At 45.9% G+C, this 27679-nt stretch overlaps 1 protein-coding gene across 2 annotated transcripts; it reads left to right on the top strand.

The window, feature by feature from the left end:
• Positions 1-138: 138 nt before the first annotated feature.
• Positions 139-27304, top strand: dync1h1 (dynein, cytoplasmic 1, heavy chain 1). 2 transcript variants are annotated; one of them, XM_076748816.1, is made up of 78 exons: positions 139-519; positions 1733-1820; positions 2000-2173; positions 2307-2562; positions 2697-2883; positions 2993-3264; positions 3388-3615; positions 3774-4427; positions 4575-4997; positions 5149-5328; positions 5426-5575; positions 5688-5834; positions 6026-6166; positions 6310-6486; positions 6649-6759; positions 6860-6979; positions 7076-7315; positions 7411-7566; positions 7776-7889; positions 7989-8099; positions 8195-8404; positions 8523-8669; positions 8758-8924; positions 9037-9210; positions 9343-9697; positions 9798-9992; positions 10080-10362; positions 10484-10584; positions 10696-10855; positions 11024-11264; positions 11350-11533; positions 11662-11874; positions 11974-12212; positions 12318-12474; positions 12575-12799; positions 12936-13166; positions 13315-13455; positions 13595-13828; positions 14054-14260; positions 14414-14535; positions 14669-14834; positions 14976-15139; positions 15301-15430; positions 15554-15687; positions 15820-15934; positions 16026-16187; positions 16322-16536; positions 16622-16826; positions 16959-17132; positions 17303-17422; positions 17572-17692; positions 18375-18570; positions 18919-19036; positions 19126-19341; positions 19436-19648; positions 19835-19962; positions 20085-20238; positions 20351-20497; positions 20665-20815; positions 20961-21214; positions 21376-21510; positions 21600-21694; positions 21809-21983; positions 22127-22202; positions 22299-22459; positions 22546-22657; positions 22765-22825; positions 22899-23022; positions 23153-23266; positions 23383-23553; positions 23770-23987; positions 24102-24205; positions 25219-25427; positions 25644-25797; positions 25937-26079; positions 26196-26364; positions 26581-26705; positions 26844-27304. In XM_076748816.1, the coding sequence occupies exons 1-78, from the start codon at positions 270-272 to the stop codon at positions 26970-26972; spliced, it is 13923 nt and encodes a 4640-aa protein (XP_076604931.1). In that variant the 5' UTR covers positions 139-269; the 3' UTR covers positions 26973-27304. The 2 variants fall into 2 exon arrangements, with proteins under 2 accessions (XP_076604931.1, XP_076604930.1); XM_076748815.1 differs by lacking the exon at positions 18375-18570 and adding an exon at positions 17987-18182.
• The last annotated feature ends 375 nt before the right edge of the window (positions 27305-27679 follow it).

The raw sequence follows: 27679 nt of genomic DNA, 5'->3' as shown, positions 1-27679 counted from the left end.
GAAAAAAAAGAGAAAAAAAGTGATTCGTTCCATTGCATTGTGGGTATTGAAGTTGTCGGCGTGTTTAGTCCAGTGAAACACTCGTCCCTATTGAACTACAAGTACCACAACTCATTCCGCTAATAAACTTGACGGCAACAATTGCGGCGTTTTGACAGCGGCACTGAGTTTGACCTGCTTGGCAGACAGTGCAGCCTCTTAGACAGCGGAAGCCTCGTTTCTTTGTTCACTTTCACACCGCGACCGGTCCTCGTTGACCACCTTGAAGCATGTCTGACGGAGGGGGGACGGAGGAAAACTCCGGCACCATGGAGGTGTCGGCCGTCCAGACGGTCGCCGATACCTCGGTGCTGCAGAAGCACGTTCGGAAATTGGTACCGCTGCTCCTGGAAGATGGCGGAGAGGCCCCGGCCTCACTGGAAACCGCCCTGGAAGAGAAGAGCGCCGTGGAGCAGATGCGCAAATTTCTGGCTGATCCCCAAATTCACACCATCCTGGTCGAGAGAAGCACACTTAAAGGTACTTATAGGAAGAATCTAGCAAATATTTGACTAACAGGACTATTCAGTGGTCCGTTAGTATGAATGCAACGTATCTGTAACGCGAGCTGTTACATTCATCACCAGCGAAATGTCTTTAAACTCAATCTAAGTTAACAGTGTGTGCGTGCTAGTTAGCATTATTTTTACAACCGGCTACATAACAATGTTAACCTAGCTTGCTATTCCTATGCATGACAATGCTAAATTGAAAGGTAACTGCGCCACACTGGGTGGGGAAGAGAAAACAGAGCTAATGCTAAACTCTGCTGAGATGCTCAGTGTTGACATTAGCTGGCATGTTAAGGTGTAATATTAGTTACCGTAAACCGCAGTCAATGTACATTCTGCTGTGGCAGTGTAGACTATTGTACAAGCCAGTGCTGCTAGCAGTTTATGTGTAAAGCACATTGAGCGCTAATAAATCCGCAAGCCCCTATTTAAACAAAGGCAAAGAGATGATGAATGAATCCTCTGTAGTAGCTGCAAGTCATGTTGTTTGCACCTTCTTGGGGTTTTATCATGTGAACAAGCTTGTGTCAATGAGCTCATTATCTTCAGTTTCTTCCAGGCAGATTTAGTCTGAGCCTCAGAGCTACCTAAGTTTTATAAGTGCTGAACCTTGATCCCTTGATACTGCACATGACCAGCTACTGAATCTGAGCCTGATGGTTATGGATTCCCAGCTAGAGACTGGCTGCCCCATCCTATTCATGGTTTCCCTTTGAGGATACTGGTACTGCGATGCTGCAGTGCGCAGAGTGCAGTTCCTGCTGATTTCCTACAAGCCATTACCTCACTTGTAAAAGAGGGTGGTGATGTTGATGGATAGAAGCAGATGAATTTGCACTTGTCGTCATACTGGAACATGGCTTATTATACTCAGAGAAACCCAACTCCTGTCTAGCATTCAAGGAAGTCGTTTTTACCGCAAACAGCAGAGTAATTTTGTTGGTCTTTCACCAGTCTGTCCTTACTGCTTCATGCAAGTCTTACAATAACTTGCATAGAGAAAAACCTCTATCTACTATGTTTTGGCTGTAGGTATCACATGGTGGTGCCAAACATTGACTTGGTAATACTGTCCCACATTTGACTTGTTAGTGTAGAGGATCTTATCATTTGGTTTCAGGGTGGAAAATGGCTGTTGCAAACACTCATTGATCATGATTTTTTTGATTGGTTCTTCACAGAGGATGTTGGAGATGAAGGAGAGGAGGAGAAGGAGTGCATCACTTATAACATTAGCATTGACATACACTATGGGCTCAAGTCAAACAGGTAACTGATGCATGTACTGCACTTCTTTTTACATGAGTAAAACTGGGTAGAACTCCCTTTCTTCATATAACCTGCACTATAAAAGATCATTTTTAAATTTTATTGGTAACACTCCACGCTTCCACTTAATTTCTGTTGATTCTGAACTATGAATGTCTTCACCCTTTCTTCCACTACAGCTTGGCTTTGATCAAGAGGACAGGCGTCATTGATGCAGACAAGCCCATATCAACCCAAGTTCGAGTTCTGACCTTGAGTGAGGATTCTCCCTACGAGACGCTTCATTCCTTCATCAGCAATGCTGTCTCTCCTTTCTTCAAGTCCTACATCCGCGAGTCTGGCAAGGCAGACAGGTAATCCTCAAAATGTGTCTTATCTTTTGTTAAAACCTTTCATCTCAAGCTGAATCATGAACTCAGCATGGAGGAATTCTGTAACATTGGCAGATAATTCATCTGCACTATAATCTCTGTCCGAACCCTCTAGAGATGGGGATAAGATGGCTCCCTCAGTGGAGAAAAAGATTGCTGAGTTGGAGATGGGCCTTCTCCACTTGCAGCAGAACATTGAGATTCCTGAGATCAGCCTGCTGATCCACCCCATCATTACAAACATCGCCAAGCAGTGCTATGAGCGCGGGGAGAAGCCCAAGGTCACAGACTTTGGTGACAAAGTGGAGGACCCAACCTTCCTTAACCAGCTGCAGTCTGGAGTCAACCGCTGGATCAGGGAGATCCAAAAGGTAAGAGGCATTCTCATATTTCTCAAATATAAACAAAACAATGCTATTACACATGATATAAGAAGTTATATGGAAAAATATTCTTCTTTCTTACACTCACAACTGGTTTTATTTATCCTCACAACTTCCATCAGGTGACCAAGCTTGATCGTGACCCAGCATCTGGCACAGCCTTGCAGGAGATCAGTTTCTGGCTGAATCTGGAGAGAGCCCTCAACAGGATTCAGGAGAAGAGAGAGAGCCCTGAGGTTCTGCTCACACTGGACATCCTCAAACACGGCAAACGTTTCCACGCCACTGTCAGCTTTGACACAGACACTGGTGAGTGACAACCAGTTGAAACAACTTTTCTTTGGCTTGTTTTACATCTACTGCATGTATTCCTAAACTCAGTGTGATTAATTGTTTGTCCTCACTCTGCCTCTCACAGGTCTGAAACAGGCTGTGGAAACTGTTAATGACTACAATCCTCTGATGAAGGACTTCCCTCTCAATGACCTGCTCTCTGCTTCAGAGCTCGATAAGATCCGCCAGGCCCTGATGGCCATTTTCACTCACTTGAAAAAGATTAGGAATACCAAGTACCCAATCCAGAGAGCACTGCGCTTGGTAGAGGCCATCTCCAGGGACTTGAGCTCCCAGCTCCTCAAGGTGTTGGGCACCAGGAAGCTCATGCATGTTGCCTATGAGGAATTTGAAAAGGTTGGTGTGATCGAGTCTGTAGCCTGAACTAAATCATATTTTGTTCTCCAGATGTACATTTGTTCTTGAGACACTCAAAATATTGTACGTCCTCGTAAATGTCCTTTAAACGTCTGTGTTTAGGTGATGGTGGCGTGCTTCGAGGTGTTCCAGACCTGGGAGGATGAGTATGAGAAACTGCAGGTGCTACTGAGAGACATCGTGAAGAGAAAGAGAGAGGAGAACCTGAAAATGGTGTGGCGTTTGAGCCCCGCCCACAGGAAGCTCCAGTCACGCCTGGATCACATGAGACGTTTCAGAAGGCAGCACGAGCAGCTGAGGGCTGTCATCGTCCGTGTGCTGAGGCCTCAGGTAAAGCACCGTCAGCGTCTGTGATGGCTGAACTTGTCATTGCTTATTTCATGATCATTGTAATGTTGTTTTCCTGTAGATCCTGACAGAATAGTGATTGATATCTGGTTTCATTAACACTTGTTTGATAAACTGTTCTGTTACCCTTTTGTCTCCAGGTGTCTGCTGTGCCACAACATGCACCTGGAGAGACAGTTGAGCCTCAAGACATGAAGGTAGCTGGAGTTCTCTTTGATGCTGCTGATGCCAATGCTATCGAGGAGGTCAACCTGGCATATGAGAATGTCAAAGAGGTCGATGGCTTGGATGTGTCAAAGGAAGGCATGGAGGCCTGGGAAGCTGCCATGAAGCGTTATGATGAACGCATTGACCGCGTGGAGACCCGTATCACTGCCCGCCTGCGTGATCAGCTGGGAACCGCCAAGAACGCCAATGAGATGTTCCGCATCTTCTCCCGCTTCAATGCTCTCTTCGTGCGTCCCCACATCCGTGGTGCCATCCGGGAGTACCAGACACAGCTCATCCAGCGTGTGAAAGATGACATTGAGTCACTGCATGACAAGTTCAAAGTGCAGTATCCTCAGAGCCAGGCCTGTAAGATGAGCCATGTCCGAGACCTGCCGCCTGTGTCCGGCTCCATCATCTGGGCCAAGCAGATCGACCGTCAGCTGACTGCTTATATGAAAAGAGTGGAGGATGTGCTGGGAAAAGGCTGGGAGAACCATGTGGAGGGGCTTAAGCTGAAACAGGATGGAGATAGCTTCAGAGCTAAACTCAATACTCAAGAGATATTTGATGACTGGGCTCGCAAGGTATGAAGCTTATCAAAGACATATATGTAATATTTTTAATGTTACTTTTTGATGCTTTTTCTCAAATTCTTAAAAACTCTTACAGTACATGTTTGTCAACTCGTGATCTGTTGTAAATATGTGTTATGCCTTTGTTTTGCAAATCAGGTGCAGCAGCGTAACCTTGGCGTATCTGGCCGCATCTTCACAATTGAGAGTACTCGTGCCCGCGGACGAACTGGAAACATGCTCAAGCTTAAAGTGAACTTCCTCCCAGAGATCATCACCTTGTCCAAAGAGGTCCGCAACCTCAAGTGGTTGAGCTTCCGTGTTCCTTTGGCCATCGTCAACAAAGCCCACCAAGCTAACCAGCTGTACCCGTTTGCCATCTCTTTGATCGAGAGTGTTCGCACCTATGAGCGCACTTGTGAGAAGGTGGAGGAGAGGTCCTCCATCTCCCTGCTGGTGGCTGGGCTTAAGAAAGAGGTTCAGGCTCTCGTCACTGAAGGCATCACTCTGGTCTGGGAGTCCTACAAGCTGGATCCCTATGTTCAGAGGCTGGCTGAGACAGTCTTCAACTTCCAGGAGAAGGTCAGTGTGGAGGAGCTGTCACTATAAAACGATCTTGTACATCCCGCATAAATACAGACCTTTCCTCAGAGTCATTTTAGAAGTGCTGTTGTTTAATTGGTGCAGACATTTATTCTAATTTGTTTTTTTCCTGCTCTTTGTTGTTTTCCAGGTGGACGATCTCTTACTGATTGAGGAGAAAATTGATCTCGAGGTTCGCTCTCTGGACACTTGCATGTTCGATCACAAGACCTTCAGTGACATCCTCAACCGAGTCCAGAAGGCCGTGGACGACCTCAATCTCCACTCCTATTCCAACCTGCCCATCTGGGTCAACAAACTTGACATTGAGGTCGGTGCCACAAAACAACAATATGAGAACCTTTGTTTTTTTTATGATCGGGCCAGCTTGAATGGTTTTTAAACAGGACTGATTTTTGTCTTCTTAGATTGAGCGTATCTTGGGAGTGCGTCTGCAGGCTGGTCTTAAGGCCTGGACTCAGGTCCTCCGTGGCCAGGTAGAGGACAAAGCTGATGTGGACATGGACACAGAGGCTCCACAAGTGAGCCACAAACCTGGAGGAGAGCCCAAAATCAAGGTGGACATTGTCACTGTAGTGACTCTTTCTTGCTTTATGTTGTGTTTTGTTTTCTAAAACTACATATTTCTGGACATATTTGACTTACTATTCTGTAATTTTCTTTCCCCAGAATGTTGTTCATGAGCTGAGGATTACGAATCAGGTGATCTACCTGAACCCACCTATTGAAGACTGTCGCTACAAGCTCTACCAGGAGATGTTTGCCTGGAAGATGGTCATCCTTTCCCTTCCCAGGATCCAGAGCCAGAGATACCAGGTAGCGATGTCTGAACGGTCTGAGTAATAGGGCCGTGATTCCCACTGCAGAAAGCCATGAAAAAGAATGCATGACAGAATGTCTGTGTTATGAAAACATGAAGACACAAGTCACTTTGAACAAAATGTCTATTAAACATAGATAAATTATGTTTACATCTAGAACAGATAAGATAATCTGTCCTTTATTAGGTGGGAGTCCACTACGAGCTTTCAGAGGAGGAGAAGTTCTACAGAAATGCCCTGACCAGGATGCCAGATGGTCCTGCAGCCTTAGAGGAGGCCTACAATGCAGTGGAAGACATTGTCAATGAGGTGGAGCAGTATGTCAAGGTAAGAGTCGTGCTGATAGGATTACTTTGTTTGAGGAACAGATTTAAATAAATGTCAAATTACCTTTTTCTTATTTACATACCTTATCATTTACATTAGTTTGTGAGTATCCATCTCTTTTCTTTGTTACCCCTGTTTAACAGGTGTGGCTGCAGTACCAGTGCTTGTGGGACATGCAGGCTGAGAACATCTACAACCGTCTGGGTGAAGACCTCACCAAGTGGCAGGCGCTGCTGGTCCAGATCCGTAAAGCACGTGGAACCTTTGACAATGCAGAGACACGGAAAGAGTTTGGACCTGTGGTCATCGACTATGGCAAGGTAATGACCTACAGCTCAAGGTGCTGTATCAGAACAATATTGTAAATGATTTTTAAAGTAAATTTTTATTTGTAATGTCTTTTTTTTTGCTGCTCCATCTTTTGCAATGAATGTATGTCTGTTTGCTTTTCATTAAATATTTGTATTTGTCCTTGACAACAGGTTCAGTCCAAGGTGAACTTGAAGTATGACTCCTGGCACAAAGAAGTGCTCAGCAAGTTTGGGCAGATGCTCGGCCAGAACATGCAGGACTTCCATGCTCAGATCTCCAAGGTAACGCATAATATGACCAAGATTTCTTTTGACCGACATTTGAGGAGATTATTCTATGAACATTTTTTTTTCTCATCACGTTTTTTTTTTCTGTTTATAGTCCCGTCAAGAACTGGAGCAACATTCTGTGGACACGGCGAGCACCTCAGATGCTGTCAACTTCATAACATATGTCCAGACTCTGAAGCGCAAGATCAAACAGTTTGAGAAAAATGTGGACGTAAGTGCTCTAAAGCATTCAGTATCCTTTCCTGCCTTCTTTGCTTTAAGACAAACAATGTAGAGTTTACTCAGCTTCTCCCTCCTTTTACCCCAGTTGTTCCGTAATGGCCAACGTTTGCTGGAGAAGCAGAGATTCCAGTTCCCTCCATCTTGGCTCTACATTGACAACATCGAAGGCGAATGGGGTGCGTTCAGTGACATCATGAAGCGCAAGGACACTGCCATCCAGCAGCAGGTGGCCAACCTGCAGATGAAGATCGTCCAGGAGGACAAAGCTGTGGAAAACCGCACCACTGACTTGCTCAATGACTGGGAGAAGACCAAACCAGTTGCTGTAAGAGAAATAAAATATCTAATGAAATTGGAAATGCATCATCCAGCACAGTCAGTTTTTTTTTCACTTGTCTAACTGGCAATCTGTTTCACCAGGGTAACCTGCGTCCAGAGGAGGCTCTTCAGTCTCTGACAATCTATGAAGGCAACTTTGGCCGTCTGAAGGATGAAAGGGAGAAGTGTGCCCGAGCCAAAGAAGCCCTGGAGCTCACTGACACTGGCCTGCTCAGCGGAAGTGAAGAGAGAGTGCAGGTAATGTCAGCAAACCTTCACATAACAGCATTTAAAATCACCAGTCAAAAATCAAGCAACAGTAAACATCTCACAGATGTCATTTAAACCCATTGTGCACAAGTTACAGCTCTTATCTTTACTTTTTTAGATGTTCCAAAACCTTAGTGATGCCTAACAAAAAAAAACAAAAACCATTTCTCTTGACTCTGGTTCTCTCTGGATTGTAGGTGGCACTCGAGGAGCTTCATGACCTGAAGGAGGTTTGGTCTGAGCTGTCTAAGGTCTGGGAGCAGATCGACCAGATGAAAGAGCAGCCGTGGGTGTCTGTGCAGCCTCGCAAGGTAACAAATCAACAGTAATCATTCAGGTCATTGAATCTCTCTTTATTTGTGAAATCTTTTGTATATAACTGTTCTTGTGTTGCTGTTCTGTGTTTGTAGCTTCGTCAGAGTCTGGATGCTCTTCTGAACCAGCTGAAGAACTTCCAAGCAAGACTGAGACAGTATGCCTCCTATGAGTATGTCCAGAGGCTGCTTAAAGGATACCTCAAGGTCAGCTAGTGTTTCTCACTAAACACAAAGTTTGACTCAGAGGAAAATTTACAAATGGTTTGTTAAATTCCCTCCTTGTTTCTTCCTCTCGCCAGGTTAACATGTTGGTGATTGAACTGAAATCAGAAGCTCTGAAGGACCGCCACTGGAAGCAGCTGATGAAGCGTTTGCATGTGAACTGGGTCCTGTCAGAGCTGACCCTGGGACAGATCTGGGATGTGGATCTGCAGAAGAATGAGATGGTGGTCAAGGATGTTCTCCTGGTAGCCCAGGGAGAGATGGCTTTGGAGGAGTTCCTCAAACAGGTGAAGAGAAAGGCCCAGAAGAGACTATGCAGTGTTGTTGTGATGCTCATAGTGCATTTCCTGCACAGCTTCCAATCCAAATTATTTTATTAATAATTCTGTGGTGTTTGGTCCTCAGATCCGTGAAGTGTGGAACTCGTATGAGCTCGACCTGGTGAACTACCAGAACAAGTGTCGTCTGATTAGAGGCTGGGACGACCTCTTCAACAAGGTCAAAGAACACATCAACAGTGTGTCTGCCATGAAGTTGTCTCCATACTACAAGGTAAACAATGACATGTCGTGTTCTGCACAAATATCTTAAGTTTTCATAACTGCATCAACACCATGCTGCTCCTCTTTCATTCTCTCAGGTGTTTGAGGAAGACGCCCTGAGCTGGGAGGACAAGCTGAATCGCATCATGGCTCTGTTTGACGTATGGATTGATGTCCAGCGTCGCTGGGTCTATCTGGAAGGTATCTTCACTGGCAGCGCTGACATCAAACATCTGCTGCCTGTAGAAACCCAGAGATTCCAGAGGTAAATGACGGACCCTTATTTGTACACTTTATTTTATTAAACCAGAAGTTACTTCTGTAACAGTGTTTTCTACTAGAACCAACTTTATTTACTCTATGTGTTTATTCCACAGTATCAGCACTGAGTTCTTGGCACTGATGAAGAAGGTGTCAAAGTCTCCCTTAGTGATGGATGTGCTGAACATACAGGGAGTGCAAAGGTCTCTGGAGCGACTGGCTGACCTTCTGGGGAAAATCCAAAAAGCCCTCGGAGAATACCTGGAGAGAGAAAGATCCTCATTCCCCAGGTAAGAAGATGACATGGGACAAAGGAACTGTGCACTGTTGTCAGTGTGCATGTAAAACACAAAACTTACAAAACTGATTCATACATTTGTTCACTGTCCTTAATTGTGCCATCACACTCCTCCTGTTTCCAGGTTTTACTTCGTTGGAGACGAGGACCTGTTGGAAATCATCGGCAACAGCAAAAATGTGGCCAAACTGCAGAAGCACTTCAAAAAGATGTTTGCTGGTGTTTCCAGCATCTTGCTCAACGAGGACAACACTGTGGTGCTGGGAATCTCCTCTCGTGAGGGTGAAGAGATTCTCTACAAGACACCAGTCTCCATCACAGAGCACCCCAAGATTAACGAGTGGCTGACACTGGTGGAGAAGGAGATGAGGGTGACGCTGGCCAAGCTGCTAGCTGAGTCTGTCACAGAGGTCACTTCCTTCAACAAGGGCACAGCCGTTGACCTGAGTCAGTACATCAACTGGATCGATCGTTATCAGGTTGGTGCTTTTATTGTACACACAATTAGTCATTCAACATCCATGGAAATCAGGCAACGTGTTGATGTAATTTTACTTGATCTGTTTCCTCTTTTCACAGGCCCAGCTGGTGGTCCTGTCCACTCAGATTGCCTGGTCTGAGAACATTGAGTCCGCCTTGACCACCATCTCTGGTGGGGGAGACATGACACCCATGCAGGGAGTGCTGTCAAACGTGGAGGCAACCCTCAACGTGTTGGCTGACACTGTGCTGATGGAGCAGCCTCCACTCCGCAGGAGGAAACTGGAGCACCTGGTCAGAGGGAATATTTTTATATACATTTTTAAAGAATGATGTCCAATGAAAAAGTGTATCTGAGATCCCTCTTTTGCTCCACCTTAGATCACCGAGCTGGTGCACCAACGTGATGTGACCAGGACTCTGATCAAGGACAAGATCGACAACCCAAAGTCCTTTGACTGGCTCAGTCAGATGCGCTTCTATTTTGACCCCAAGCAGACAGATGTCCTGCAACAGCTGTCCATTCAGATGGCCAATGCCAAGTTCAACTATGGCTTCGAGTACTTGGGTGTTCAGGACAAACTCGTCCAAACCCCACTGACTGACCGCTGCTATCTCACCATGACACAGGCTCTGGAGGCCCGTCTTGGAGGGTCACCATTCGGTACAGAAGCTTTCTTTTGTACACACACACACACACACAATAAATGGAGCTTTAGTTTTTTAAGAAAAGTACAGATTTGCATATGAAACAATCAGCTTCACTGAGTTTGTCCTCCGTTTAGGCCCTGCTGGCACAGGGAAGACTGAGTCAGTGAAGGCTCTGGGTCATCAGCTGGGCCGCTTTGTCCTGGTCTTCAACTGTGATGAAACATTCGATTTCCAGGTACACAAACGCATTCAGACTCTCTTTTGATTATCATTTGCTTTCTAGGATGTGGCAGCTTCTCCTATTGGTTCTTTAACTTACAAGTTGTTGACTTTTTCTTTTTTTTAGGCCATGGGTCGAATCTTTGTGGGTCTTTGCCAGGTGGGAGCATGGGGCTGCTTCGACGAGTTTAACCGTCTGGAGGAGAGAATGCTCTCTGCTGTCTCCCAGCAGGTCCAGTACATCCAGGTGGCCTTGAGGGAGCATAGCAACCCCAACAGAGACAGGAGTACGTCATACGCGTCAACTTAGTGTCTTTGAACATCAGTTGCCAAAAAGGAGAGAAAAAAGCTGTCTTCATTTTGAAAATAATTTCACAGAACAGAGAAAAATTGTTCTTAAATTTTATTTTACGTGGTAACTGCATTGTAAATAACTATATCTGCCACGCCCTCAGGTGTGCCAGTCACCACAGAGCTCCTGAACAAGCAGGTGAAGGTCAGTCCAGACATGGCTATCTTCATCACCATGAATCCTGGCTACGCTGGCCGCTCCAACCTGCCTGATAATCTGAAGAAGCTGTTCCGCAGCTTGGCCATGACCAAGCCCGACCGCCAGCTCATCGCCCAGGTCATGCTGTACTCTCAAGGTTTCCGTACAGCCGAGATCCTCGCCAAGAAGATTGTGCCCTTCTTCAAGTATGTGCTGTTTCAGAAAAATGTAGCTTTGAGAGAAATTTGTGAGCTTTTCTTCTCTTGAGTTCATCACTTCCCTCTATTTCAGACTGTGTGATGAGCAGCTGTCATCCCAGAGTCATTATGACTTCGGCCTCCGAGCTCTGAAGAGTGTGCTCATCAGTGCTGGTAACGTCAAGCGTGAGCGCATCCAGAGGATCAAAAAGGAGAAGCTAGAGCGCGGAGAGGTGGTTGATGAGAATGAGATCGCTGAGAACCTCCCCGAACAGGAGGTATAGAAAATGATATAGTATTATTATTATTATTATTATTATTATTATTATTATTATTATTATTATTATTAATATTATTGACAGCTCTGCAGATTTTATTTCACTCAGCCCGTGTCTTGTTACTGTAGATCCTGATCCAGAGTGTGTGCGAAACCATGGTTCCCAAGCTGGTGGCAGAGGACATCCCTCTGCTGTTCAGCCTGCTGTCAGACGTCTTCCCTGGAGTCCAGTACCAGCGTGGAGAGATGACTGCTCTGAGGGAGGAGCTGAAGAAAGTCTGTGCCGAGATGTACCTCACCTACGGAGACGGTGATGACGTGGGCAGCATGTGGGTGGAGAAGGTATGTAGCTAAATGAAGTGAACATATATCTTATTGAGTGCCCTGCTTGCATTGTGAGTAGTCACTGTACTTTTCTGAAAATCTGTAATCCTCTTTCAGGTGCTCCAGCTGTACCAGATCACACAGATCAACCACGGTCTGATGATGGTGGGACCCTCAGGTAGTGGGAAGACCATGGCATGGAGGGTGCTGCTCAAGGCCTTGGAGAGGCTGGAGGGTATTGAGGGTGTGGCCCACATCATCGACCCCAAGGCCATCAGCAAGGACCACCTGTATGGTACCCTGGACCCCAACACCCGTGAATGGACCGATGGCTTGTTCACGCACATCCTCAGGAAGTGAGTTGTGTAACACATTTCTTTGTTAAGTTTACAAATCAACTCAATTCATCTTTATTTTGCCAGTTAGGACTTTTTAGGAATGACATTTCTTTTGCATTTCAGGATCATTGATAACGTTCGAGGTGAACTGCAAAAGCGTCAGTGGATCATCTTCGACGGTGACGTTGACCCCGAGTGGGTTGAAAATCTTAACTCAGTCCTGGACGACAACAAGCTGCTCACCCTGCCCAATGGAGAGCGTCTCAGTTTGCCACCAAATGTAAGAGCACAGCACTTCAAAGACAGATGTTTGTGTTTGTCTCATTATTAGAAGGAAAGCGTGCAGCATTGACCTGAAATTATTCTCTCCCTCTCTTTAGGTGCGTGTAATGTTTGAAGTACAGGACCTGAAGTACGCCACCCTGGCCACCGTGTCTCGCTGTGGTATGGTCTGGTTCAGTGAGGATGTCCTCAGCACTGACATGATCTTCAACAACTTCCTGGCCCGCATTCGCAGCATCCCACTGGACGAGGGAGAGGATGAAGCTCAGCGCCAGAGGAAGGGCACAGATGATGAGGAAGAGACTGCATCACCAATGCTGCAGGTGAATAAAAGGAAGAAAACTCATACTGAGAAAAAATAAGACCTTTCAAGTGAGGAAAATGTGCATCAGTTCGTTCAAGAAGGATATTTTACAGCATTTCTTCTTAACTGATATTTTGATACGTATTTCATACTAGATCCAGCGTGATGCTGCAGCTATCCTGCAGCCTTACTTCACCTCCACAGGCCTGGTGATCAAGGCCTTAGAGCATGCCTCCAAGATGGAGCACATCATGGACTTCACCCGCCTGCGCTGCATGGGTTCCCTGTTCTCGATGCTGCACCAGGCCTGCCGTAACGTGGCGCTCTACAACAACAACCATCCTGACTTCCCCATGCCCATTGACCAGCTGGAAAAGTACATGCAGGTAATTGTTCTGCTTTCTGCTCTCCATATAACCAAAAGAAGCATATTGTACATGATTTATTGTAGTTATATCAACCTGGGGCTTACGTACTGCAAAGAATATGCATTTTCTGAAAACTGATCAATTTTGTGGCATTATCTTTGTCCAGAAATATCTGATCTACGCTGTGCTGTGGTCATTCTCCGGTGATGGACGGCTGAAGATGAGGGCTGAGCTTGGAGAATACATCCGTCGCATCACCACTGTAGCCCTCCCCGCTGCTCCCAATGTCCCTATCATCGACTACGAGGTACAGCCTCTTAGTGTTAACTGTGCATTTAAAAGAAAATGTTTGCTTTCACTGACTTGCAGATAAAGGGAATCAAACAAACTACTGCAGTCTCGTAATTTGAGAATGACCATGGTGCCGCTTTCTTTGCATCGTGCAGGTGTGCATCTCGGGTGAGTGGCAGTCCTGGCAGGGCAAGGTGCCTCAGATTGAAGTGGAGACCCACAAGGTGGCATCCCCCGATGTCGTGGTTCCCACCCTGGATACTGTTCGTCATGAGGCTTTGCTTTACACGTGGCTGGCAGAGCACAAACCACTGGTGCTGTGTGGACCACCCGGCTCTGGAAAGACCATGACTCTGTTCAGCGCCCTCAGAGCATTGCCTGATATGGAGGTGAGAGTCTGGATGAAAGAATGTAAAGACTGATAATAAATCTGTAAAATCAGTTAAACATGTCCATGGAACTGAGAAGTTGTAATCCTTTTACAATTCTGTAGTAATTTTACATCCCTTTAAAATTTTATGTTAGATCTATTTGAATAAGCTGGCTTAAAATTGGGAAAGACTTTGTCACTGTCAACATTATGATTTCCTATTTTTCTTCTAACTCTCTACCAGGTTGTGGGTCTGAACTTCTCCAGTGCCACCACCCCAGAGCTGCTGCTGAAGACCTTCGATCATTACTGCGAGTACCGCCGTACCCCCAACGGTGTGGTCCTCGCCCCTGTCCAGCTCGGCAAGTGGCTGGTGTTGTTCTGTGATGAGATCAATCTGCCAGACATGGACAAGTATGGCACACAGAGAGTCATCTCTTTCATCAGACAGGTATGATGCACTGTTTACACTAGTTTTCCTCGTCTCATTCGCAGCAGTGCTATTTTATGGGACCGTGCAAACTGAAATCATGGCAGAGTGAAATTTGTTATTCCTCCTCATGTGTTGAATACAGTCCAGTGATGAGTACCGTTGTCTTTGCAGATGGTGGAACATGGTGGTTTCTACCGCACCTCAGACCAGACTTGGGTCAAATTGGAGAGGATCCAGTTTGTCGGAGCTTGTAATCCTCCCACTGACCCTGGCAGAAAGCCTCTCACACACAGGTACAGTTCTCAAACTCTACACCTGAACAGAACAATAATATGATTGATACCATGACCGAACAGAAAAAATTAATATGCAAAAGAAATATTACATATGAAGAGCAGCGATCATGTTGTGTTGTGCTGTTTCTAGGTTCCTGCGTCATGTCCCTGTGGTGTACGTGGACTATCCAGGTCCAGCCTCACTAACCCAGATTTATGGAACCTTCAACCGTGCCATGCTGCGCCTCATCCCATCTCTACGTACTTACGCGGAGCCTCTTACTGCTGCGATGGTTGAGTTCTACACCATGTCTCAGGTAAGGGAATTACTAAATATCTATATCAAGCTTACTGAATAGTGTCACAGGAAACTAGCATACAAACATTTTTCATTTGTTTTCAGTCACACTATTAATAATTTGTTCACATAAGTAATTTCAATCCCTTTTTCCCTTCAGGAGCGCTTCACCCAGGACACCCAACCACACTACATCTACTCTCCCAGAGAAATGACCCGCTGGGTGAGGGGGATCTTCGAGGCCCTGCGGCCACTCGAGACTCTACCTGTGGAGGGGCTCATCCGCATCTGGGCCCATGAAGCTCTCCGTCTCTTCCAGGACAGGTGAGAGGCAGAGCTTTACCATTCAAAGAGAAGACTATTTGTACCTACTCTTGTCTTGATATATCTGATCAATCTGATAATGTGCCTCTTAATAAATGCAGAAAAAAGTATGTTATGATAATTTTGGTGATCATGTGGTTTGTCTTAATCCTTTTTTCCAGGTTGGTTGGTGATGAAGAGAGAAGGTGGACAGATGAAAACATCGACATGGTTGCTCTCAAACATTTCCCCAACATTGATAAGGAGAAGGGGCTCAACAGGCCGATCCTCTACAGCAACTGGCTCTCCAAGGTAAACCAGAAACAGACCGATCATGTTGTGATATTCCTGCTTTGGTAATTATGCTGGAATATTGAGAGCTGACCACCAGTTTGATCTCCATTTTCACTTTGAGTTTATTGTTTGTGAATGCAGGACTATATCCCAGTGGAGCAGGAGGAGCTGAGGGACTACGTGAAGGCCCGTCTGAAGGTCTTCTATGAGGAGGAGCTGGACGTCCCTCTGGTGCTCTTCAATGAGGTGCTGGATCACGTCCTCAGAATTGACAGGTGAGTAACAGCTGTGTGACCTGCTGACTGACTTCTCATGTAGTGTTAGTGTAGAAATGAGAATGAAAGGAGAATTTTAGGTCTGGAATAATTGTTTGGTAGTAAATTTTAAAACTGTTCATCCTCCTCCAGAATCTTCCGTCAGCCTCAGGGTCATCTCCTGTTGATCGGAGTGAGTGGAGCAGGAAAGACCACTCTGTCTCGCTTCGTAGCCTGGATGAACGGCCTCAGTGTGTACCAGATCAAGGTGAATACAACACATCTGAAGATACTTTTGGCCATATTACTGTAATTGCAAGTATGTGTTGATGTATTGATTTTTGTATGTGTGTTTTCAGGTACACAGGAAATACACTGGAGAGGACTTTGATGAGGACCTGCGTACAGTGTTGCGTCGCTCAGGTTGTAAGAACGAGAAGATTGCCTTCATCATGGATGAGTCCAATGTGCTGGATTCTGGTTTCCTTGAGAGAATGAACACATTGCTGGCCAATGGAGAGGTAACTGCCATCATGATCTGTTGTACTTCACGACAGTTCATTGGGAAACAACAGGAACATACTGCCTTTTAGTTCTGAGATCTCTATTTGGGTTTTCTACTATCTAACATATTGATATTGCCTGTTCTTTGTAGGTTCCTGGCCTGTTTGAGGGAGATGAGTATGCCACCCTGATGACTCAGTGTAAGGAGGGAGCCCAGAAAGAGGGCCTGATGCTCGACACACATGAGGAGCTGTACAAGTGGTTCACCAGCCAGGTTATCAGGAACCTCCATGTTGTTTTCACCATGAACCCCTCATCAGAGGGCCTGAAGGACAGGGCGGCCACATCTCCTGCCCTCTTCAACAGGTACGCAGACACATTTGAATTCATTGATCGCAACGCTAAAGCACATACTATGTTACAATTACAAGATGGTGTTTCTTTGTGTTAGGTGTGTGCTGAACTGGTTTGGAGACTGGTCCACAGAAGCCCTGTATCAGGTGGGTAAGGAGTTCACCAGCAAGATGGATCTGGAGAAGCCAAACTACAAGGTGCCAGACTACATGCCCATCGTCTACGACAAACTGCCCCAGCCACCATCCCACCGCGAGGCTATCGTCAACGGCTGTGTGTTCGTACACCAGACACTGCACCAGGTACGGATGTTGTTGGGTTTACAGTGGTGGTCAATGAGGTTTGCGTTAAAAGAAATTTGGCACTTGTAAATCCTGTAAAAGCAAGTTAATACATTTAGCTAATGCATACTTCATATATCACGCTCAACACAGGCTAACAACCGTCTTGCCAAGCGCGGTGGTCACACGATGGCCATCACTCCTCGTCACTACCTGGACTTTATCAACCAGTATGCCAACCTGTTCAATGAGAAACGCAGTGAGCTGGAGGAGCAGCAGATGCACCTCAACGTTGGTCTCCGCAAGATTAAGGAGACTGTAGATCAGGTAGAGTAATTTTGTATTTTATTTAATTCAATGTGCTGCTTAGATGCATTTTGTTGCACCTATTTCTCAAAACCTGACAAGAGCTGGCCTCCACAAACCCTGACGCTGTCATTTTTGTCAGCGCTTGCACTTGTCTGACTCCCTGATTGTACTTACGCCTCCTCGTCAAGGTGGAGGAGCTTCGCCGTGACCTGAGAATCAAGAGCCAGGAGTTGGAGGCAAAGAACGCTGCTGCCAATGACAAGCTGAAGAAGATGGTCAAAGACCAGCAGGAGGCAGAAAAGAAAAAGGTACACAGGAGGGAATTGAATTGTTTTTTCTTCTTCTTAAAGACAAACCTAACCTCTTCGTGTGTGTTGTGCTGTGATCCCTGTAGCCCTGCATTGCAAATGTGGATTAACTGATGCATCAGACTATACTTTTACTATTGTGATTTCAGGTGATGAGCCAGGAGATCCAGGAAGCTGTGTACAAGCAGCAGGAGGTCATCAAGGACAAACAGCTGAGTGTCAAACAGGACTTGGACCAAGTGGAGCCTGCTGTTATTGAGGCTCAGAATGGTACAGTAAATTTTGTCACAGCAGTCTTTGTAGTGCATTTGATGGAACAGATCATACACAACAATAGAACTATATAAATGCATTACAATGTGTGTTATGCTACGGATATGCCAAAGGATTGCTGACCTGTACCTGCCTTTCTTTAACATTTTCCATTTTTTCTTACAATGTTATCTCAGAATCATTCATAGTGCAAGGGCTTTCAATTAACACCTTTATCTTTACCTGAATCCTCCCTTCATCACTGGCCCTTCCTTGTCATAATCCACGTCCTTGTTCACCTGATGTTGATAGCCGTTAAGTCCATTAAGAAGCAGCACCTGGTGGAGGTGCGTTCCATGGCCAATCCACCCGCGGCCGTGAAGCTGGCCCTTGAGTCCATCTGCTTGCTCCTGGGAGAGAGCACGACCGACTGGAAGCAGATCCGTTCCATCATCATGAGGGAGAACTTCATCCCGACTATTGTTAACTTCTCTGCTGAAGAGATCAGGTGAAACATGGAAGAATTTTTTCACCAGTTGTGTACTAAAGCGCTCTCCCTCTCTTTCTCTGTCTCTGTCTCCCTATGACTTTTCAATCTTTCTTTCAAATTTCTCCCTTTTTTTGCCCTACGTGCTCTATTTTCTCCCTTTCGTCTTTCTACTTCTGTCTTTCAATCACATTACTCCTTCCCCCTAACTAGCTGTGAGCTCTATTAAGCGGCAGCATCTAGTAGAAGTGCGGGCTATGACCAATCCCCCAGCTGCAGTCAAGCTGGCCCTGGAGTCTATCTGCCTTATGCTGGGCGAGGAGACCAGTGACTGGAAAAAAATCAGACAAGTTATTATCAGGGACAATTTCATCGGCAGCATAGTCAACTTTTCCTCTGAAGACATGAGGTACCAGTGTCAGAACGTCTGTCTAGTCCTTAATGGAAGCACAAATGATACTAATCAATCAGTATGTTAATCAAGTGGCACCTGTGATCAGAATTTAATTTTAGGTTTCCTGAATCAGACACTGAGCTGATGGTAACAACGATGCTGTCCTTGTTTGTGGTTTGCATCCCTTACAGTGAAGATGGTAGAAATTGCACCTCCTCCCCACCCAGTTAAAATTTAAATGATCCTGTGCAGTGTTTCATTTCCCGTGATTCATGATAATTGTTCCACTCTTCACAATGGAGTATTTGACTGCGCAAAGTGCTGCTGTATTCTAACTTCTTGGACTGTTCCTACTTTATCCAGCGACTCCATCCGTGAGAAGATGAAGAAGAACTACCTCTCCAACCCAAGCTACAACTATGACCAAGTTAACAGGGCGTCTCTGGCCTGTGGACCTATGGTGAAATGGGCCATTGCTCAGGTGAGAAAGCCTAAACCATATGAAAGTGAAAATGACAATTGGGTAGAGATGACTCCTTTAATGTATAATATGTTGTACCACTCCCTTAGCTCAATTATGCCGACATGCTGAAGCGCGTGGAGCCTCTGCGTAATGAACTGCAGAAGCTTGAGGATGATGCCAAGGACAACAAGACGAAGGCAGAGGAGGTGGAGCAGATGATCAGAGACTTGGAGGCTAGCATCGCTCGCTACAAGGAGGAGTATGCCGTCCTCATCTCAGAGGCTCAGGCCATCAAGGCTGACCTGGCAGCAGTCGAGGCGAAGGTAACCAGTGTTTAGTCCCTTCTGTATCTGTCTCTTTTGATCCAGTTTTAAGTATTTTGCAGCATTTTTCTGAACTCCTGCTCTCCCCTCTCAGGTGAATCGCAGCACAGCCCTGCTGAAGAGCCTGTCAGCTGAACGGGACCGCTGGGAGAAGACCAGCGAGACTTTCAAGAACCAGATGTCCACCATCGCTGGAGACTGCCTGCTTTCTGCTGCTTTCATCACCTATGCCGGCTACTTTGAACAGCAGATGAGACAGAACCTGTTCACTACTTGGTCTCACCACCTGCAGCAGGCCAACATTCAGGTAGTTAAAGCTCCAAAACACAAAACAAATGTTGATTTTGATCAAATTATTGTCACCAGCCAAAGAACGATGATAATCAATATCCTCTGCCACATATCCTCCCATATACACAACCGTATGCTTTGCATTTCGTGTCAGATGACGTATTATTCTAAACTCCCATGGTGTCATTTTTGTTCCTCCCAGTTCCGCACAGACATCGCCAGAACAGAGTACCTGTCCAATGCTGACGAGAGGCTTCGTTGGCAAGCCAACTCCCTCCCAGCTGATGACCTCTGCACTGAGAACGCCATCATGCTCAAGAGGTTCAACAGGTCGGTATCTTTCTCCTCTGCTTTTTTTTTTTTAAGTTCTAAAAAAAACTGACTAATACTAATTAGCCTCAAGCTGAATTCACTTCCCATGTTGATCTGTCCTACACCATTACGCTCTCTAGGTACCCGCTAATCATCGATCCATCAGGCCAGGCCACAGAGTTCATAATGAATGAGTACAAAGACCGCAAGATCACCAGAACCAGTTTCCTTGATGATGCCTTCAGGAAGAACCTGGAGAGTGCTTTGCGTTTTGGAAACCCACTGTTGGTCCAGGTGTGAACAGCGACTTCACGCTGCCAACATTTTATCGTGCACTTGCTACAAAGCCCTCGTATTTGCAAGGATTTGTTTATTCATAGTCATTTCTTCTGTCTTTGTCCTTAAGGATGTTGAAAGTTACGACCCCATCCTAAACCCGGTGCTGAACAGAGAGGTCCGCAGGACTGGAGGACGTGTCCTCATCACGCTGGGCGACCAGGACATCGATCTGTCACCATCGTTTGTCATCTTCCTTTCTACACGAGACCCAACGGTGAGTATACTGTCAGTTAGGTTTAATCAACATATAATGTAAGGCTAGTAGAGAAATATAGTTACAAAGTCTAAACGGAGTTTTTCCCTCATTGAAGTGATTGTACAAAGAAGTTCATCTGTGTTACATGGTGTGTTTTGTGTGTGTGTGTGTGTGTGTGCGCACAGGTCGAGTTCCCACCAGATTTGTGTTCCCGTGTTACATTTGTCAACTTCACTGTGACACGCAGCAGCCTTCAGAGCCAGTGTCTCAACGAGGTCCTAAAGGCTGAGAGGCCTGATGTGGATGAGAAACGCTCCGACCTCCTCAAACTGCAGGGTGAGACAGAAGATCAACATGTAGTAACACGATGAGAGGGCACAGCCGGGGATGACGATGAACACTGACAGGGGGTGAAAGATAATTCGGAAAAGAGTTCAGAGAAATGAAAAAGCCAATCAACAACTCTTCCTGTCTCTTGTAGGCGAGTTCCAACTCCGTCTGCGTCAGCTGGAAAAATCCCTGTTGCAGGCCCTCAATGAGGTCAAAGGCCGTATCCTTGACGATGACACCATCATCACCACGCTGGAGAACTTGAAGAAGGAGGCAGCAGAGGTGACCAGGAAGGTGGAAGAGACTGATATTGTCATGGCAGAGGTGGAGGCTGTGTCACAGCAGTACCTGTCTCTGTCCTCTGCCTGCAGCAGCATCTACTTCACCATGGAGGCTCTCAACCAGGTGTGGACAGTTTTTCTTATTGGTCTCACGAACACTAGACACACATGCACATGAAGATAAAAGCTCTGTATTACACAAACTATCAGTAATATTTTTATGCTGTCTAATATGTGCACACTTGTAAATCAGGATTACAAATCCTTTTTTGTGTCATGCTCCAGATGCACTTCCTGTACCAGTACTCCCTTCACTTTTTCCTGGACACCTACCACACTGTGCTGTATGAGAACCCCAACCTGAAGAGCATCAGCGATCATTCGCAGAGACTCAGCGTTCTCACCAAGGACCTCTTCCAGGTTTGAACCACACATTTAGAAAACAGTGACTCTTTTCTTTGTTGTTGTGATTGTAACAGACATAATCTGCTTATATCTTTTTTATGTAGGTGGTGTTCAACAGAGCAGCCAGAGGTATGTTGCACCAGGATCACATCACCTTTGCCATGCTGCTGGCTAAGATCAGCCTGAAGGGCATGACCAGGTAGGATGCCAGAATTACACTAATGCGCCGCCGTTGGTGGTATTACATGAAACAAGGTTTGTCAGAAACATCCCACAACATGAATCTAAATCATTCCAATCCACCTCTTTCCAGCGAGCCCTCATATGATGCCGAGTTCCAGCACTACCTGCGTGGTAAGGAGATCGTTCTGACTGGCACGGCACTGCCTAAAGTGAAAGGTCTGACCACAGAGCAGAGTGAGGCCATGGTCCGCCTCAGCCGCCTGCCAGCTTTCAGTGACTTGGTGGACAAAGTTAAAGCTGATGAGGTGACTTTTGACAGATACAGTTGTGATAATTAAACAGAGGCTGCATATGAACAAACTTGTATTTACAAGCAGGCCTCTTACCAAATGACTTTCATTTAATCCAGACTGCACCAGTGATGCTATCTCTTTGTTTTGTCCTTCAGCAATTCTTCATGTGGATTGAGAGCAACACTCCCGAGCTGGCTGTTCCTTACCTGTGGTCAGAGGAGAAGCAGTCAAGTGAGTATATAGACTTATGCATAAACATTATGGCCAAGCAGATATTATGATGTATATATTGTCTATACGTGACCTGCTCTGCTCTTCCCTGTTCAGCTCCCATTGGCCAGGCAGTGCACCAGCTGTTGCTGATTCAGGCCTTCCGCCTCGACCGTCTGCTGGCCATGTCGCACATTTTTGTCTCAAAGGTTTTGGGAGAGAGCTTCATGAACATCATCGAGCAGCCTCTTGACTTGGCTAATATCGTAGATAACGAGGTAGGAAACCAATCATTTCTCCCTCCAGAGGCGTCTGCCACAGTGTTGTTGAGCTGGCGGCTGACTTTGCTCTCTTGCGTCTGTAGGTGAAGCCCAGCACTCCAGTGCTGATGTGTTCTGTACCTGGTTATGATGCCAGCGGACTGGTCAGAGATCTGGCTGCTGAGCAGAACAAACAAATCACCTCCATCTCTATTGGTAAGGAAGCAACAAACTCATAGTCTTGACACACAAATAAGATCCTCAAGCTAAAAGTTTACTGAGGATATTGTTGATAAATGTTTCTGTGCTCACGCTGTCCACAGGTTCGGCTGAGGGCTTCAATAAAGCAGACAGAGACATCAACACTGCTGTCAAGTCTGGCAGGTGGGTAATGTTTCGTCTATGTATTTTCTGAGCATGCACACTGGTTTTGTGCTGACTGGTGTTCATCCTGCAGGTGGGTGATGTTGGAGAACGTCCACCTTGCCCCCGGATGGCTGATGCAGCTGGAAAAGAAGCTCCACTCCATGCAGCCTCATTCCAGCTTCAGGCTTTTCCTGACGATGGAGATCAACCCCAAGGTAAACCACATCACTCATAAAAACATTTCCAACATTTCATAATCTTGATAATGAAAACATCTGACTCCTCTTCGAGCCTCAAGGCTCCTGTTTTTTTCCTCAAAGTCTCAGTACTGTGTTTTCCTGCCAGGTGCCGGTGAATCTGCTTCGTGCTGGTCGTATCTTTGTGTTTGAGCCTCCTCCTGGTGTCAAGGCCAACATGCTCAGAACCTTCAGCAGCATCCCAGTGGCTCGCATGTGCAAGGTAACTTCATCTGGACTTTTGGACCAACACATACACTCAGTCATTACCATCAATGCTGTCTGCACACTTCCTCCACATTTGCTATCTTCAGTACTTTATTGACTGCACTTCCACAGGCTCCCAATGAGCGTGCTCGTCTCTACTTCCTGCTGGCGTGGTTCCATGCAGTCATTCAGGAGCGTCTGCGCTATGCACCACTGGGCTGGTCCAAGAAATACGAGTTTGGAGAGTCTGACCTCCGCTCTGCCTGTGACACCGTTGACACCTGGCTGGATGACACTGCCAAGGTTGGAGATTATTTCAGAAATCATCAACGGTGCTTTAAATGTGTCTGCATTAGAATTATGTGTTGTCAGTAGAAACTTATCTCAACAATGCATGAGTTTATACAGTTCTTATTTAGAAATATTGAATTTGTCAGATAAATTACTTACAGGAAGTGTAAGAGTTTGGTGTCAGTGTGTTTTAAAATATGACAACATTTTTCTTCTATACACTCACAGGGTCGTCAGAATATCGCGCCAGACAAGATCCCCTGGGCGGCTCTGAAAACCCTGATGGCCCTGTCCATCTATGGCGGCCGCATTGACAATGAGTTTGACCAGCGTCTGCTCAACACCTTCCTGGAACGCATCTTCACCAAGGGAAGCTTCGACAGCGAGTTCAAACTGGCTCTCAAGGTTGACGGGCACAAGGACATCAAGATGCCCGACGGCATTCGGTTAGTAGTGGCTGATGATGGTCTTACACAAGTGTACTCCAGGTTATTCATGGTCAAAGAATGTCTTCCTGATGAGCTGAACTGGTTGAAAATGTTGATTCTGATGTGTTGCAGGCGTGAGGAGTTCATGCACTGGGTAGAGATGCTCCCCGACACCCAGACTCCATCTTGGCTCGGCTTGCCTAGCAACGCTGAGAAGGTCTTGCTCACCACTCAGGGTACGCCACATCCGGTCATCTCAGTCACCTGCACTGTGGTGTTCTGCCACAGTCACTGGAAGACAACACTTCCCGATTCTTTTTCCTCAGTCCATCTCTTCAGATTTCACGTTTTCACAGGACCGATCATTAACCATCTCTCTCTCTCTGTTCTAGTGTCTTTACGTTTATTTTGACAGGGTGTCTCGGTGCAACAGTTTTCTGCCCAAAGTGTCTGCTTTGGACAGAATACTGTGTCTGTGGTGCCAAAGAATATGTACCCTCTGCTAATCTCTCATCCTCACATCACCTGTTAGTTTTCTGTGGTATCACAAGTAGCTCCTACTTACAGTCTTGTATATCGTGGTCCTGCAGTTTAGCTGTGTAGTTGTAGCCATCACGCATCGCTCTGCCCAAAGGATGGGTGTGTGTGTCCTCACCCTCCAGCAGCTGTATTTCACAGCCATCATGTCGCTTTGCTAAAATACTACCTCCACCCCAACCTCAGATTAGGATTCAAAAGAGCCACACACCTCCCCTTCCCGTCACCCACATCCTCCCTCCCTGTTTTGTCAGATTGATTTCCTCCTCCAAACTCCCACAATCCTGGCTGCCGAAGCATCCGCCCCTTTGACCACCTGCCATACTCCCCCTCTCCTCCTCTCTCCCACCCTTTAGTTTGTCGCCCAGACCCGTCTCCCTACATCGGTTATGTTTATTTCTTTCACAGATCCAGTCAGTCAAGAATGCAGTTTTGTTTATCCTCTTTGGAACTCTGTTCAGTGTCACACTTGATGGAAATATTGCCTGAAGCCTTGTGTGTCTTCTTTCCTACCCAGTGTAGTCCTAATTTGTTTGTATGGCACCACTCCTTTTTGTTTTTTTATGGAAAACAAACCTGATATTAACACACCCTCGAGTTAAGCTGTTTGTTTCTTTGTTCCACGATTAATTTCTTCTCCCCCTACCTCCCACCATGGCCTTGTCTTCCACCTCCCTTCCCGCTCACTCGCTCCCTCTGCCGGGCTGCGCAGCCACTGACATGATGGGTAAGATGCTGAAAATGCAGATGTTGGAGGATGAGGATGACCTTGCCTATGAGACGGAGAAGAAGGAGCGCACTTCGTCCACATCCGATGCCCAGCCGGCCTGGATGAGGACCCTCCACACCACTGCCTGCAACTGGCTGCAGCTCATGCCCCAAATGGTCAATCCACTCAAACGCACAGTGGAGAACATCAAGGTAATGCAGAAATGAGAGGAAAGGTGGTTGGAAAGCAGACTTCATGGGACGGGCCTAAGATATTCTGTTCTCTTCAAGAAGCTGTACAGCATCCTTGGCATTTACTGCAATGTTGATCATTTTTTATGATTTAAATGTCTCTGCTTGACTCGTGGCGTAAATCAGCCAAGCTTCTGTATTTGATTTCATGTCTTTGTCCAAACACACAAACGCCAGGACCCACTGTTCCGGTTCTTTGAGCGTGAGGTGAAGATGGGTGTGAAGATGCTGCAGGAGGTCCGTCAGGATCTGTCCGATGTGGTGCAAGTGTGTGAGGGCAAGAAGAAGCAGACCAACTACCTGCGCACGCTCATCAGCGACCTTGTTAAAGGTACTTTTTCATCTTTTAAAGGTTTAAATTAATAGGAAAATCACTACAAACTTATTGTCAGTCTTGACCAACAACATGTCCACGAACAGATTATACTTTGAGGGAATAACTGGTACACACTGGTTTTTCTTCTCCCCAGGCATCCTCCCTCGCAGCTGGTGTCGGTACACCGTTCCAGTCTCCATGACTGTGATCCAGTGGGTGGCAGACTTCAGTGAGCGAATCAAGCAGCTGCAGCAGATCTCCCAGGGGGCTGCCAGTGGGGGTGCCAAGGAACTGAAGGTACTGTAGTATCAAGCATCTGCATTAAACAACCTGTGACTTTTTAATTGTGTTCCTTTGGAAATTGACGGAGCCACTCACAGTACTGTCGTTTTCCTTTTCTCCTCCTTCTCCAGAACATCCATGTGTGCCTCGGCAGCCTGTTTGTGCCAGAGGCTTACATCACCGCTACCCGCCAGTATGTGGCCCAGGCCAACAGCTGGTCTCTGGAAGAGCTGTGTCTGGAGGTCAATGTCACCACCGCACAGGGTGCCACACTGGATGCCTGCAGCTTCGGCATCAAAGGTCAGACTCATCTTCTGCTATAGACAGGAGTTGCATAACAATATTAAATTGTGGCAATGCGACAGTAGAGGTATATATTGAATTGAGAATTGCAAACATTACAGAATTAAAAAGACAGGATAGCTAAAGAATAGGTCCTGGCAAATACGCACAGTAACAGTTGAGATCTGTAAAATTCATCGTTCTAATGTTAAACGTGGTCACTGTTTCTCCCAGGTCTGAAACTGCAGGGAGCTACTTGTGCCAACAACAAGCTGTCTCTGTCCACCTCCATCTCCACTGAGCTGCCTCTCACTCAGCTCCGCTGGATCAAGCAAAGCAGTGCTGAGAAGAGAAACATGGTATGAAGGAGATACAGAACTATTCATCTTTCTATCAAATAGTCTGCAGAGATGAGTTTGAAAAATTCCTGAAGATGGTGTAAAATTCAGATTTTGTCTCGGCTCATCACGTTTAACTTTTCTTCTTTTCTTCTGCAGGTGACTCTGCCCGTTTACCTGAACTTCACCAGGTCTGATCTCATCTTCACCGTGGACTTCGACATCGCCACCAAGGAAGATCCACACAGCTTCTATGAGCGTGGAGTCGCTGTCCTGTGCACCGAGTAGAAGAAACAAGCCACTCCTTAAGACCAGAGAGTCTTGATTGTTAAACCACACATAATCACTTACATTCATTACTTATTAATCACCATTTAAAAAGTAGTTTGTAGCCTGTTGCATTCCAATATAAAACGTAGATGGGAACATTTGTGCATCAGTAATGACCATGTAACCATTCTTGATGTTTGTGGAAAGTGTCTTAGAGGGTTGAGGGGATGTTGTCAGATGGTAGATGAAGAGAAAATGAAGTGTGGAAAAGGAAAGTTGGAAGTAAAAGTTTTTACGAAAGAACCTGTTTTTAGAAAAAGTGGAATGAAATAAACTGCATTAATATGTTCGCTGTGTGTTTGTGTGCCGGTGAATGTTTGATTCAAAGTCAGTTTTGTACATCTCGTTTTTGTCCCTGTTACTCTTCCTAAAGATAAATAAGGGGGGACCAGCAAGAATCTATCAAAACCATTTCAGTACTGCATGAATTCTGATCCTCAGAGTGTAAGTATGGAAGATTTCAAAGTTTCATGATAAATGAAATTGGCATCCTGAACAGGGAAACATTGTCCTAAATGAAATGTCTGATAACGCTTCAGAGGGGAATCCCAGCGCAGTGGTGGTGGATGTTAACTTTGCGCTCAACTTGAGTTCCAGCCCTCCATCACTGTGTTCATGACGGCCATGCAACATTTTAGCAGCTTATCACCCAAACCTTTATACAG

Source organism: Chaetodon auriga, chromosome 14 (genome assembly GCF_051107435.1).
Source record: "Chaetodon auriga isolate fChaAug3 chromosome 14, fChaAug3.hap1, whole genome shotgun sequence".
Classification (NCBI taxonomy): domain Eukaryota; kingdom Metazoa; phylum Chordata; class Actinopteri; order Chaetodontiformes; family Chaetodontidae; genus Chaetodon; species Chaetodon auriga.
This window is presented reverse-complemented; position numbering and strand designations above follow the sequence as displayed.

Excerpts from the sequence above, each read along its gene's own strand:
- dync1h1 (XM_076748816.1), top strand. The coding sequence starts at position 270 with ATGTCTGACGGAGGGGGGACGGAGGAAAACTCCGGCACCATGGAGGTG. Across the intron at positions 6,487-6,648 it reads TGGTCATCGACTATGGCAAG|GTTCAGTCCAAGGTGAACTT; the intron begins GTAATGACCTAC and ends CCTTGACAACAG. Across the intron at positions 20,239-20,350 it reads GAAACCCACTGTTGGTCCAG|GATGTTGAAAGTTACGACCC; the intron begins GTGTGAACAGCG and ends TTTGTCCTTAAG.